The sequence below is a fragment of the Saccostrea cucullata genome, unplaced genomic scaffold, assembly GCF_032062105.1.
Source record: "Saccostrea cucullata isolate Sc308-1 unplaced genomic scaffold, CSIRO_AGI_Scuc_v1 ctg1886, whole genome shotgun sequence".
Lineage (NCBI taxonomy): Eukaryota > Metazoa > Mollusca > Bivalvia > Ostreida > Ostreidae > Saccostrea > Saccostrea cuccullata.
The window spans coordinates 33529-49099 of NW_026920867.1; the positions used below are offsets into that span (position 1 = coordinate 33529).

The window sequence follows — 15571 nt, forward strand, 5'->3', positions numbered from 1 at the left end:
AATGTCAATTTCATAGCGATGCATGCAGTGAGCTCTATCAATCAATGACATGTTTGTATGGAAGAAATTCGAGTTAAAATCTACACCTTTGTTGAAATTAAAAAATTAAATACTTGCATTGTTTACTGTGTTGGTGTTAATTTGTATAGACCTCCAGTGTTAGTATTTTCTATAATAAATGCATTAACAGTTTGAAACAAGGAATCATATATTCTGTTTTAAATGAATCTTTGAGGAAAGAAACTTGTTCAACGAAGAAAAAATTACGCATTTATAACACCACCAGTCCTATTTCAAAAGATGACTCGTCCGTGTTGAAATGCAAGAGGAGTCCAGGGAACGCTCAGTTTGCTTAGTGCAATAATTAAGGCTATATGTATACTCAAAAAAAAAATATAGCTGCCATGGCAACAAAGTTAATTTCTAGATATTTTCTTCGGAAACATAAAATAGATCTTGAAAATCGGAGTTGATGCATTTTTTATTTTATTGTCAGGATGTAAAGACGACATTGTGGTCAAATTGATAGCTTACGTTTGATATAGATTTACAAGATTTGCATGAAACATAAAATATATTTTATTTATGAAAATTATATTCACACTTTATTTTAGTGAATGATTAGTCGAAAAATAGCCATCAGACCCGTGAAAAACGCGCTCCATGTACCTATGTTAAAGGACGGATAGATTATACCAAATATGTTTAACTTTGATATACATTTGCAAAGAAGTCTCATATTTAGTTAAAGCAGATTTATTACTTGTAAATCAAACGTATAGAAAAAACATCTTTATGTCTAAAAGTGCAGACATAAATTCCGAATGATCCAATCAAAAGTATAGCTAGTGATCCAAATCAAGTAGATTTTCGATTAGCATTTTCCACATTGTGGGTCAAGCGCAGCCGAGGTTCGAACATACATAGTTATATATAACCTTCCAATCACGAAGAGAACACCCCACTGACTGAGTTACCGTGACATGCTTTATATAAATGAGTAAGCAAACCCCCTACCAACCTGTCACATCAACCGTGTGCTCCTTGTCATGATCGGGGGAATAAAAGAACGATCTGTAGATATTTCAGTGAGTAAATAATGACCTAACGATTTGTATGAAAAAAGTCTTTCGATCATAATTTGACTAAATGATAGGTTGTACATGTATTTGTTGACCAGGTCACTGTATCGACAATAAAACCTGCAAAATTATGACTTAAAGAAAAAAACGTAACACGTAATACAAAGAGGAAATTGACCAATGAGGAATTTTGGCATGACCCTTATTAATTTTGTTGAATTCCTAAAAGTATTCGGTTTCAGAAAATTACAGTTTTCACAACCTAAAAATTGTTTTTATTGAGAAAAGTAAAAAGTATTTCAATGCCTCATAACGAATATTTATACTGCTAAATACTTTTTCCTCCCTATTGTACGCGTGCGCAAAAAAGTTTCCATAGTTTCCATAGTCTAAAGTACCAAGGAATGAATGTAAGTAGACAAAAAATATTGATACAATCCTTTTTAAAACGTTGTTAGTACATATTTCTCACTTTTGCATGCTCCATTTGAATGTTGTTTTCAAGTTTGCATGAGCTAAAAATAAAAGTGGCGTGACCTTGACATACACGAAAGCAACAAAACTAGACAAACGGTAGACACAATCTTTTTTTCGGCACTTATTTTGTGCATTATGTTCTTGCAATTTAATTTTCATATCTTAGCTATATATTAAAAATTTTCATAAGTCTTTCTCTGTATGCTACAGATATCGCAAAAGAAACATGATTTTGACTCATTGTGTTACTTTAAATAAGACTTTATTTCATTGAGAGAGATCCATACAGTATTTCCTTAGGCGAAATGAAAAAGAAACTGCAGAAAAGTTCCAGGGCACGCTAGATATATTGAAGTTATAGTTTTAATGGGGGAGAACCATTTCCCTGTATAATTTTTAGCCGGGCTTATTGCTCAAAGAGCAATTGCCGGCTTATATGATCCTGTTCAAGGCAGGATGTTAACCCCATTGTCGCCATTTTAAAGTTACGTGCAAAAATATAGTTCTTACTCTCAACCGCTTTTGAGATAATACAAACGCTAAATAAAGCAACAAAAATAAAACAAAGTTTTATCTATATAAAATGAACATTAGCAGTAATGACTTTGAAAACTTCATAAGTCAAAGAACATAGTTTATTAGCGTAAGGATTTTTTGATAATCAGTGTTACCGTAGTTCTCTACACATACGAGGTAAAGCAGGAGAGGGAACCAGACTGGCCTGTTTGTTTACATTCAGCTGCGGTACCAGATTAATTCTGATTCTGCCAAAATCGGACCGTGGTATTAGGATTGAAAAACTCACTGTCAGTGTCTTAATTATCATTTATATTGATGGTTTTAAAATAATTTTTTCATCAGAATATAAATGTTATTCATGTAAGAAATCCATTCTACTCTGTAAATGAGCCCGGCTCTCTGTACTTCTGAGTACTTTGATTTCTACTCTGTACGCATTTACTAGCATTATAATCTCATCTTTGCTCAACAAAAATGACATCAATTAAGTTAAAGCAACCTATCCTGTCATAGGCGTCGGTGGCAATTGGAAAGGGAAGGGGCGAATTGAAAGGGAGGCTAAACCATCAAAAAAAGTAAACCCCATTTTCCAATGCCTATTTAATGTCTATCCTTGCAAAAAGGGAACTACACCCTCCGCCCTAGCCCCCACTCCCACCCCAAGATCAGACGCCTATGCATGTCCAATCTAAAACTAAAGCTCAACACCAGATAGATCTGCCTTTGGATTTCGCTGGTTTGATCAATGAAAATTACTGTCTGTGGCACTTATTTTGGAAAAAAAAATCTTTCGCAGTAAAAAATTATCACAACACAATTAAACCTATAAACTTAAGGCAGGCCAGAAAGTTCCCAGTGATGACTCAGAATGAATTTGACAAAGTGAGTCCGAGTTTCGGTGCATTCACAGGGAGTTCCGAATGACATCATCCTTCGAGATCGCCATAGTATCAAAATATTGTGACCGTCTTCTTAAAGGAATAAGGAATCATTTAAGTATGGTGATTACCTAGGTATAAACAAAAGGTGGGAGAGAGATTAAAAATTCCAATAAACTGCACATTATCGTCCCTCGCCATATTTCCGATGTCCGGGAGGGAACCATCATAACATAAGATAAACTTGTCAAAACGAGAAACCAATCTTATCTAAAACAAACAAATTATCAGACATTTGAGATGTATTTTGTCCGGGACAAAATATACCCTTCGAAAATATGTTTTCGTCAAAGAAATTCAAGTGTTTATATAAGAAGTGACAAGTGATTTTTCTGATAGTCCTGTATGAAAATTTAAGGACAGTGGTGGAGGAATGAAAACGTGAACGCTATCAGCTCCCTTCAGCTGTTCAAACTTTTAGTGATAAGACAATGTCGGTTTATTGATTATCTTGTATATTCATAAAGTAACCAGCACTTAATTCCACGTGAATATTTTCTTTGCTGTGTATAGTTAATTGACTACTAAACTAATTATATAGGTTCATATATTCCAACATTAAAAGGAATTTTTAATGTGATAACAAGTTTTCTGGAAGAAGGACAATTTTATTCTTTTACTTATTTCATATTTCACGTCATGGGATTATTTAACATGGATATCTTTCTGATTGTTTCACTGACTTTTGCATTTTTACTGCAATCTATAAATGGACATGGGAGACTCTTAGATCCGCCGTCAAGGTCTAGTATGTGGAGATTCGGATTAAGTCCAATTAAAAATTATAACGACAACCAACTATCGTGTGGAGGATTTGCCGTAAGTGAAAAATAGGGCATACTACCTTAAAATTGTTTCTCATCGGAACCTTTTTATTTTACTCCATTTTTATGAATTATTGATAAATAATACGCACATGTACATGTAGGACTCCTCTTAAAGTTGACGACCTCTAGCCAGTCATTTCAGAAATATCTGAAATTTTCTAGTGGTGTCTTATAATGTAGCGAAAAAAAGTACGCAGTTGAAGAGAATTCTTACATACTAATTATGTTCCCCAAACGAAGTTGGGGAACATATTGTTTTTACTCTGTTTCTTCTTATTATTATTATTATGTTCCCCAAACGGAGTTTGGGAACATATTGTTTTTACTCTGTTTCTTATTATTATTATTATTATTTTTTTTCTTATTTGTTCTCCGGTACTTTTTTGTCCGCGAGTGTTCTCAGAAACTGTTCACCCAACTGACCTAAAACCTTTTTAGGGTTAATAGGTGTGTAGTGTAGGTGTGCGGAACGAAGGTCATTTTGCGCGCATACGCATGCACGTGCGGGCGCGTGAAATGAGTGAAATGACTGATATATTTAATATAGTCATAACTTTTAAATTTTTTGATGAAATGCTTTGAAACTCATTATATAAGGATATATTAGTAGTGTAGATAATGTGACACTGTCAAATTAGCACGAACTCACGCGCATGCACGTGCGCTTTGTTCTGATTGGCTGAAACAAAAACCTCAATATCTTTTCTGTTTTTTCACAAAATGCTATGAAATTTAAAACATAGGCAAACTTTAGGATATCCTACAAAATGATATATAACAATTGTCATGAAAACACGCGCATGCACGTGCGCTGCAATCTAATTGGCTTAAACTTTAAATGGCTATAACTCCCTTGTTTTGCAACCAAATAAGATGGGATTTAGAACATAGACAGGCACAATGGACTACTACAAGATGGTATGGTCCTCATACACATGCATGCACGTGCGCGCAGATGCGCTTTGCTCTGATTGGCTGAAACAAAAATCTCAATATCTTTTTCGATTTTTTACGAAATGCTATGAAATTTTAAACATAGGCATGCATTAGGATATCCTGCAATATGATATATAACAATTTTTATAAATACATGCGCATGCACGTGCGCTGCAATCTGATTGGCTTAAACTCTAAATGGCTGTAAATCCCTTGTTTTTCAACCAAACAGGATGGGATTTGGACCATAGGCAGACATAATAAACTCCTACAAGAAGGTATGGTCATCATGCACATGTATGCACGTGCGTGCACGTGATATTAGTAAATTTAAAAATACACTTGAATGAGCGTATTTTTTAAATGCTTTTGGATTAAATGCTTCAATATTTAGTGAATCAAGATTTCTAAATAGTGTAGGCAAGATGATATCGTCATTACACATACGCATTCACATGCGCACGCTTGCTATGCTAAAATTTGAATATACTTGGTATACTTCTGGAAAAACGTTGTTAAAGTCTTAAATGCATATAGTTTGCCTTATTTAATGAAGCTTACAGGGAATGTGGCACAAAAAGGGAGTTGGGGAGCGTTTGGGGAACATCTGTAACGGTTCCCGTTACAATTAGCACTAGTTATTATTATTATTATTCCTGGGAAAATTTTGTCCACGAGTGATCTCGTAAACTATACATCCGACTTAGGTGAAACATTTTTAGGGTTAGTAGGCATGTTATGTAGAGTTGCCGAACGAAGGTCATTTTGCGCGCACGTGCTTGCAAGAGCGCGCACGTGCAACACGTAAAATGACCAATATAATGTATACTGCCGTAACTTTTCTATTTTTTGATGAAATGCTTTGAAACTCATAATGTAAGGATATAATAGTAGTATAGACAAGATGACGTGGTCAAAATAGCAAGATCTCACGCGCATGCACGTGCGCTTTACTCTGATTGGCTGTAACTAAAGTCTCAATATCTTTCTTGTTTTTTGACGAAATCCTTTGAAATTTTAAACATAGCCATGCATTAGGATATCCTACAATATAATATATAGCAATTATCATGAAAACACGTGTATGCACGTACGCTGCAATCTGATTGGCTGAAACTTTAAATAGCTATAACTCCCTTGGTTTTCAACAAAACAGGATAGGATTTAGAACATAAATATATATAATGGACTTCTACAAGAAGGTATGGTCACCATGTACATGCATACACGTGTGTGTACGTGCGCTGCAATCTGATTGGCTGAAACTTTTAACAGCTATAACTCCCTTGGTTTTCAACCAAACAGGATGGGATTTGGAGCATAGATATATATAATGGACTTATACAAGAAGGTTTGGTCACATACACATGCATACATGTGCTTGTACGTGCGCTGCAATCTGATTGGCTGAAATGTTAAACAGCTATAACTGCCTTGGTTTTCAACAAAACAGGTTGGGATTTAGAACATAGATATATGTAATGAATTCCTACAAGAAGGTATGGTCAACATGCTCATGTATGCACGTGTGTGCACGTGAAATGGGAACATTGTAAAATCAAAAATACACTTGAATTAGTGTTTTTTTTTATATACTTTTGAATTAAATACTTTAATATTTAGCATATCAAAATATTTAGATTGTGTAGACAATATGATATGGTCATTACACACATGCATTCACATGCGCACGCGTGCAATGCTAAAATTTGAATGAACTTGGCGTTGTCAAAGTCTCAAATGCATAGATTTTAATGAAGCTTACAGGGGATATGGCACCAAAAGGGAGTTGGGGAGCGTTTGGGGAACATCTGTAACGGTCCCCGTTACAATTAGCACTAGTTGATATAATGTCCCGCCACATAAAATTATAAGATAATTTTTTTTATTCGGAAAGAATAAAAATTCAAATTATTAATATGAAAGGTAAACTAGCTCTATGTAGGAAAAAATCTCATTTTCTGATTTTGTCGAGAAAATATTTCATTTTACACACTTTTCTGTGTTTTTGTACTTTATAAGGTACATTTAATTACAGGTTAATTGAAACTAATGGTATGTGAACCTTTATCAGAATCAACCGTCTTTGCTAGCTGAATATTTTTGTACATGCATATGTTTGTTCGTGTATGTGTATGTTTTTGTGTGTCTGATTCTCTTTTTATTTTAAAGTACAATATTCTTTTTTAATTAAATCATCTTGTTAGCACATAACGAAACATACTTTATATAAAATAAAGTCGTTTTTTTTATTTAAAATACAAGATTCTTATTATTTCTCATCTTAGCACATAACAAAACATAAATCGTTTAAAACTTCTGTTTAAATATAGTTTACATGGAATATACACGCTCATTACAATTATAAAATTCATTAATATTTAGTTAAATCTGTCATCGCGGCATGTTGAAATCGGTCCAACAGTCCTTTGCGATTCCCCGAAAAGGTCCCTATTATTTTTTACCACTTGAACGGACACTCCTGTAAAACGGCTTGTAATATTTTTATATGCATTAGGTGCACAAGAATCTTTGCTTTATGAAAAAAATATTCCGTACTTGTACGGAAACAAGCCCAAAAATTCTATGGTTTCTCAGATTTTTTCGTTTTATAAGTGATAAGTGTACATAAATAAGTAATTTTATAAACATGAAAAGCTCTCGGTAAAATTGGTCAATTTTATTCTTTGAAAATTAATTGATTCAACTAAAGCTATAAAGTAAAATGTATTTATTGATAAGTTAAAACAAGTTTACCTCTATTCTAATTATTCTCCAGGTATTACTTCCTATATAAAAAATTAATTTGGATCACAATTCGCTGAATTAAAATCTAATACAAAGCATAATCATGTACAGTAAGACGTTCAAAGATTTTCAGTTAAATATTCCATCTAACGGGAAAAACATGAATTAAAAAAATGTTTAAAAGAACTTTTCTGTTCAAAGATACTCGTACGTTTAATCAATTCAAATACATGTATATCACTGCGGGGAACATAGCTGAAGAACTGTAGTTCTCCGAAAAAATATTGATAGACCGGGGAGCTACGGTTCCACCCACTTAAAAAACCTGTATATTTATTGCGCACAAAATGTGCGCAGTTTCTCGATTTATTACTCCCTGTTTTAAAACTGTTATCTCAAAATATAACTAACCGTATGTTTCTTGCGTATATTTTTTTCACTGTTTCCACAACAAAACATTCCTTATAATTGTTGTTAATAGCCCTCTTGGCCCTTAACTTGAGATCATTGAAAACTTCTATTTATATTGCCATTATAATTTGCAAGATAAATCGGTCAAACGCGCTTCGTGCAGATGTCAACTACGAAAGTAGTGCTTGATAAATGAATAAGGAATATTAATTTAAAATCGATCTTTTTGCAACTGAGGCAAGAATTCGGAAACATTTATCCAGAACTAAGCACAACATTTTTGCTTGCAATAAATATACAGTTTTTAGCTCTACGCTCGGTCGATATATATTTTTCGGAGAGCTACAGTTCTGCAGCTATAAAATTTATATCAATTTACTCCAAGATTTATCCAGTGAAAAATCAGGAGAGGTATAATGAATTATAATAATTCAATTTTTATATCCTAAACAACACAATATCTAAATAAAGTAAAGAGAAAGAACAAAATAAAGCCTTTATGAACAGCATCAAATTCTGTAAAAATCTATTTTGATCAAAAGATACGAGGGGTGAACAAAAAGTTCGCAAACTATCTCAATATTAACAAAACCACAAAATAGATCAGAATGAAATTTGGCACACCTATAGTGATGCACATGTTCTATAAACAGCATATGAAAAGTAATTATTTTCGTCATCATTGTGACGTCACAATGTGAAAATGACTTCAATTTGTAGGTGACTCGTGACGAAAAATGGTTGCCCCAGTCTTACTCGAGGAACAAACAGCTTTAAAGATTAGCGTATAGCTTAAAAATTCCTTTGAAGTTATTTATAATAATTTTTTCAAGAATTATGAAGACAATATACTTTCCAGACGTTCAATATTAAATTGAATTGATTGTTTTAGTGAAGGGTGAGAAATGGTTTAAAATAACTTTTGTTTTGTAGCCCAGCAAAGGCAAGTTGGTGAAGTGATGTGTCTGCTGTTGGGCAATTTGTTTAAAAAAATCGCGAAGTTACAGGAACAAAAATTGTTGAATATCTTGACAATTATACAATGATCAAATCTCTAAAATATCGTTTATTTTAAACTTTAAAGGTATAAAATATGATTAAATATGATAAAAAGAATTACAGATGACTTGGGTTTTGATGGTCACCATGCTCTTTCTAGCGAAGAATATCCTCATCGAACCGTCCTATTTCCGAGATTTGGTCATTTCTGACAAGTGGATTGTTCTTGTTACATAAAAATTTACTTTCAAGGCAAAAAATATCAAAGTCGGAGGAATATGTTAGCATCTTTGAACAGACTGCTTCGGAGCATGTCACGTGACCGCCTTCACCACGTGATTCGCGCATGGGCAGAACGGTGGCAGATGTCCATAAAAATCAGAGAGGGCAACTTTGAAAAATAATGAACTTTGAAACGCAAATTTATTTGTTTTATGGAAGTTATTCAATTTGTTCGCGAACTTTTTGATCACCTCTCGTATTTAACCTTTTTTGCATGATTTTGATTTTGTTTTCCCTTTGTGTACTAGTATATTTAGACGGTTCGCGCGATGTTGGTGCCATTTTACAATTTTAGAATCTGACCAATTAAACTCTTCGGTGATTTAAAAAAAATATATATGTACTCGCAATATAGATGACTTTGGTATCAATGGATAGATTTTCAACAGAACTGCAAGGTTCTAGTAAGAAAATAACATTTAAATAATTTTTATGCAAAAAAAACAGAACAAAATGTATTTTAAGCGTGTGACAAGCGCGTTACATTTTCTAAGACAATGCCTTTTTTTAAAAAAAAAAAGGTATGTTTTCTCATGCAGGAATAATTGAATGTTCATAATGTGCTACCCTGGAAGGTTAGATTGAATGTCAGATAAATAAATTTACTCCATTAATTAATACTTCGAGACATTTAGGAGGTTCAACATATTTGTGTACTAGGGTTCTTGACGCGTAAAATTCGTCCTGCTTCAGACGATACGTTCCCCAATTATCTCTTTTGTATGTTTTCATAATGTATGAAAAACATACCAAATTTAATTTACTTTGTGATTTCTAAATGTGTTTCTAATTGTTTTTAAAAATTTGAAACACTAAAAAATGTGATTTTGGTAAAATTAATTTTTTTTTTCCCTGAAGGATTATACAAGAAATGCCATCATCTGGTATCTCGCCCAAATGCCTGGTAAGGTACCTCAATACTTTGTGAGAAAACATGTTAATGTGGTATTTATTCGATGACAAAGTCTTGGAAATAATTAAATAGTATTGAGGAACGTCTCGTCTGTCTTTAAGACTACTTTAAATAATTAATAAAATTCATCATATTTTCACAAATCCAAAACATCCTTTATGTACTTTAGTTTAATTATAAATAGCCTATGACTTTTTAAACTCGTATTTTAAGTACAAAAAGATAGCGATAGGGTACCAGTCAAGAAAGTAACACTTTCTGGAAGCGTTACGTCAACTTTTCCTCAGCGCTATGAAAGTGTTACGTCAATCGTCACCAACATCGCACATAACGTCTTATTCTCTTTTCCATTTGTAAAAACGAATTTTTTAACTCAAAAAATAATTAAGCATTGTAATAACATTTTGTTTTTACAGAATCAGTATCTTTACCAGCACGGGAAGTGTGGAGTATGTGGCGACCCCTATCAGGGACCGCGCGAAAACGAGGCTGGCGGTAAATATGCCCGGGGATTCCTCTCCCGGCGTTACGTAGAAGGTCAGATGATTGACATCGTTGTAGAGGTCACCGCCCTTCATTACGGCTGGTTCGAGTTCAGGATCTGTCCGAACAATGATATCAATAGAGCGGTCACCCAGGAGTGTCTAGATAAACATTTGCTGGTGTTGTCAACAGGGTCTACCAGGTATATAGTAAAAGTCAAACAACAACAATGTTGAAATTATAGATAAACAAAACAGTAGCAAAACATAACAAAATAAACATCCAGAAATTTAAATAATCAAAATAAAATAAACCAAAATAAAAAAAAAAAATTCCCGTACAACCAGAAATTCCATTTTGTGATTAAAGTATACATACATGTATATTTTGATTAATATTAATCATTTTACCCCCTCCTTTCAAGATTACTGGATCAGCTACTGATGTGATGCCTTTTCTATAGCAAGAATAATATAATCTTAGATTGATGTACAAATTGCTGATGTATTTTAATGCATCTAAGTACACTTGTGAAGAAATCAGTCTGAAGAAGTAAATTGTTGCATGTAAAAATATCACAATTTGAATTTTAAGGGTGAAACTCTTAATCATATATTTGATCCCTTAAGCTAATCATGACAAAGAATTAAAAAGGTGTCTATTTTGAAGTTCATGTATCGTTTTATATACATGTATACATAACTGGTTTTTTTTCTTGAATCGAAGGTTTACGGAAGTCACTTCTACCGGGAAGTACTTGCTTCATGCGCAGCTTCCGGCCGGCTTGACCTGCTCCCAGTGCGTTGTCCAGTGGAAATGGCATACAGGTACGTACTGGAAGTAACAATGTTTGAAGCATTTTATCAAAATGTTTCATTTTTCATATGCTTATCATTTTTGTAACAAAGTTTATCACTACAATTATATCACAGGCCATCAATGGATCGCAAAAAGATTGTGTGTAAAAAAAATAAAGGTATGGAACTCTTACACAGGGTACCCAATTTCGCTAATAAAATATTTTTATTTTAAAGCTCTAAAATTCTACTTTCTATTTAAATATATTTATAGATAAACATTCTTCAGTTCTACCAAAGTTCACTCCGAAATTCCATATACATGTATATTTTGAGATGTTCTGAAATCAATTTTAAAAATGACCTACTTTCTTTTACTCGACATTAGCTTGGGTCACTAGTTATTTACATGTAACCAGACGGTATTTAAAGTGCAGCGAAGAGTTGAATAGTATTTGCAAAATCTTTCAACAATTTAGAGTTGATTTCTTTCTCCACATTTTAACGTTAAGTCCGTAATGATTCCTTTCACGAAAAATTAATTTGAAAACGACTACATTAACAACTGTACCGCCGTGTTGATTATGAATGTAAATGAAGCCATGGTGATTCGATTTTTCCCGAAATGCATTTATATACATGTACCTTTCGATTTTCAAAACAATTAGATTGCTAAAATGCTGTTTATGACTTATTAAGATCATATGATCAAATTAAAAAAAAACCATGTAAAGCTCGAATGCAAATGAGAAAATATTCATTGAGTTTAGAATAAATCCCGTCGTCCCCGCTTTACAATTAATTAGTGAAGGCCCAATCTGCTGTCGAGTGAAAAAATAAAGGTCAATTTCGGAATTGATTTCAGAATATCTCGAGAAGTATATGGAATATGTAAAATCGCGATTACCTCGCAGTTATCTAACTTGCTACCGCTCTTTTGCGAGAGAGTCGACAAATCTCGAATCTCAAAAGATTACCGGGCACATGGCATTGTTTACAGTAGTGACAATCGAATGATTTGAACAATTTTATGCCGAAAGTACAATGTATTGCCAAGAATTGAATTCAAAATAGTTGATTGTCAAATAAGGAAACTTTAGATTATTTCATCAGCTTCAAAATGCCACGATTTTCAATAAAAATTTTATGAGAAGAGCCCGCTTAGTTAAAAATATCGTAAAAAAATTTAACAATCAAGGATTACATGTAGCTCCTCTCAAAAATTAATTAGGCTGGTTAAGCGATTGTTAAAGAAGGTATTCCACCAGGATTTTTTACTTATCTGTCCTTATAAATTCTACAATGATCGATCTTGCATTGTATTCAATAGCACATTTGTCCCCAGCCAACAGACGTTCCCTACCTCCACCGCAAAAGAGTTCACTAAGTAATCGCGATATCAAGTATTACGGAATGAACTTTGGTAGTAATGAAGATTGTTTATATTTGAATGATATGGATAGAAAGTAAAATTGTAAAGCATTTGATTTAAAAGAATTTTATTGGCGAAAGTAGGTACCCCATGAAAAGAGATCTGTACCTTCATTTTTTTTTCAACACCTCAATTTTTTTCTAAGCGATCTAAGGGCCTTTGAATAATATATATGTACGTAAATACAACATACTCTAACAGAGAAGAGTAGGAGAATACTTGTTCAGAAAATATGAGCACAGGAAAGATAATACATAGAAATTACAAGAAATAAATTGATATTGCAGATAAATATGAGGTCAATAACAATGTATTAATTCAATCTAAACACTTTGAAATACTACATGTATATACAGGGAAATTTTTGCCCCCGTATTTTTTTCGCCCTTGTCACATATGAGCGAATCTAAAACGGGACGAATTTAAAGAATACAGTTAAATTCTTAAACAGAACTGGGACTTGGCCAATTCAACACGGGGCATATTTGTAAGCAAGTGTAAAAGGGCGAAAATAACTGTATATAGGGTATACAAATAGACATAATTAGCATATCGGTATAATGGAAGTGATCAAAACATTGTTACATATAACAATGCAATGGCGCTCACAGCGAGTTGTAGACATAAAATCGTCCATTCCACTTGCTAAAATGCTTCAGGTTTTATGGAGATTCATCTCGACAGGGTCAACTGTATTTATATCCCAATAAGTTTTCAGAAATCTTTTCTTTAATGACATATAAGGAATCTCCGTTGAATTTAAAGTTCGAGTGACTTCCCGAATATCCTTATTTTATGTATGTTATTCTCGCTATTCAATAATCATCCAGTTTTATGTACAGATTTTATAACGAAACTCCTTCCTATATTGCTCACATTGTATAATATTTTCAATGACAATTTGTCAGGAAACAATTTCGGCTTGGCACCAAACGGAACCAGATGTATGGGATGCGGGCCTCAGGAAGAATTTTACGGATGTTCTGACGTCACAATTACTTCCAAGACTACACCTATCTATTATCCAAAATCGACGCCACGCCCCGACACGCCTTCACCTGTTTACGTCACGCGGACAACGGAAGTCATAACTCGATCACCCCCACAGACATCAACTCCACCTAAAAACTCTGGAGGATTTCCGATAAATATATTTCCAGGAGTGCCCCTCGTTAATCCTACGACGACTAAAGCCCCGCTTCAGCCTGGTAACCGTTGTTATGCTATTAATTTGTGGGCTGGAGATCCGGTTTTGAATGAGTGGTGTGCTACAAACTGTGCAAGTGGAAACTGTCCGGCTTCCGCATGTGCGTGTTCGTAATATCAGTCGATTGCGTCGCTTTCAAAGACCGATAACTGCTAACAAAATTGACATCAATATTTATTCGCATCTCTTAAGTCTTTTGCATTTTTTAATGCTCTTTGTATAAATGACGTGCTTGATTAAACAAAATAATTTTTTACTCATTTTTACCATTGTAAAAATTGTAGTATGTTTAACACAGTCATTAACCATTTTGTTATTTTTTAGGGCCCCGCTTGGCTGTCCGTCCGTCCGTCCGAGATCTCTTGTCCGGAGCATATCTTCTCTCTCCTTGGCCCAATCTGGCTCATACTTCACCCAGAGAGTGCCTTTGGGTAACCGGTGTGCAGTGACCTTGAACCAGGTTTCTAGGTCAAAGGTCAAGGTCATAGCTGAATTATATGAAAAATCCTTGTCCGGAGCATATCTTCTCTCTCCTTGGCCCAATCTGGCTCATACTTCACCCAGAGAGTGCCTTTGGGTAACCGGTGTGCAGTGACCTTGAACCAGGTTTCTAGGTCAAAGGTCAAGGTCATAGCTGAATTATATGAAAAATCCTTGTCCGGAGCATATCTTCTCGCTCCTTGGCCCAATCTGGCTCATACTTCACCCAGAGAGTGCCTTTGGGTAACCGGTGTGCAGTGACCTTGAACCAGGTTTCTAGGTCAAAGGTCAAGGTCATAGCTGAATTATATGAAAAATCCTTGTCCGGAGCATATCTTCTCTCTCCTTGGCCCAATCTGGCTTATACTTCACCCACAGAGTGCCTTTGGGTAACCGGTGTGCAGTGACCTTGAACCAGGTTTCTAGGTCAAAGGTCAAGGTCATAGCTGAATTATATGAAAAATCCTTGTCCGGAGCATATCTTCTCTCTCCTTGGCCCAATCTGGCTCATACTTCACCCACAGAGTGCCTTTGGGTAACAGGTGTGCAGTGACCTTGAACCAGGTTTCTAGGTCAAAGGTCAAGGTCATAGCTGAATTATATGAAAAATCCTTGTCCGGAGCATATCTTCTCTCTCCTTGGCCCAATCTGGCTCATACTTCACCCAGAGAGTGCCTTTGGATAACCGGTGTGCAGTGACCTTGAACCAGGTTTCTAGGTCAAAGGTCAAGGTCATAGCTGAATTATATGAAAAATCCTTGTCCGGAGAATATCTTCTCTCTCCTTGGCCCAATCTGGCTTATACTTCACCCACAGAGTGCCTTTGGGTAACCGGTGTGCAGTGACCTTGAACCAGGTTTCTAGGTCAAAGGTCAAGGTCATAGCTGAATTATATGAAAAATCCTTGTCCGGAGCATATCTTCTCTCTCCTTGGCCCAAACTGCCTCATACTTCACCCACAGAGTGCATTTGGGTAACCGGTGTGCAGTGACGTTGAACCAGATTTCTAGGTCAAAGGTCAAGGTCATAGCAGAATTATA

General features: G+C 34.6%; 1 protein-coding gene across 1 annotated transcript; it reads left to right on the forward strand.

The window, feature by feature from the left end:
• The first annotated feature begins 3355 nt into the window (after window positions 1-3355).
• LOC134258540 (uncharacterized) lies at window positions 3356-14362 on the forward strand. Its single transcript, XM_062741100.1, has 4 exons — window positions 3356-3835; window positions 10549-10817; window positions 11342-11442; window positions 13753-14362. Exons 1-4 carry the CDS (start codon window positions 3656-3658, stop codon window positions 14163-14165), a joined length of 963 nt encoding a protein of 320 aa, XP_062597084.1. The 5' UTR covers window positions 3356-3655; the 3' UTR covers window positions 14166-14362.
• Window positions 14363-15571: the final 1209 nt, after the last annotated feature.

Coding starts and splice junctions, on each gene's coding strand:
- LOC134258540 (XM_062741100.1), top strand. CDS start 3,656: ATGGGATTATTTAACATGGATATCTTTCTGATTGTTTCACTGACTTTT. Junction 3,836..10,548: donor TATCGTGTGGAGGATTTGCC/GTAAGTGAAAAA, acceptor TTGTTTTTACAG/AATCAGTATCTTTACCAGCA. Junction 11,443..13,752: donor CCAGTGGAAATGGCATACAG/GTACGTACTGGA, acceptor ACAATTTGTCAG/GAAACAATTTCGGCTTGGCA.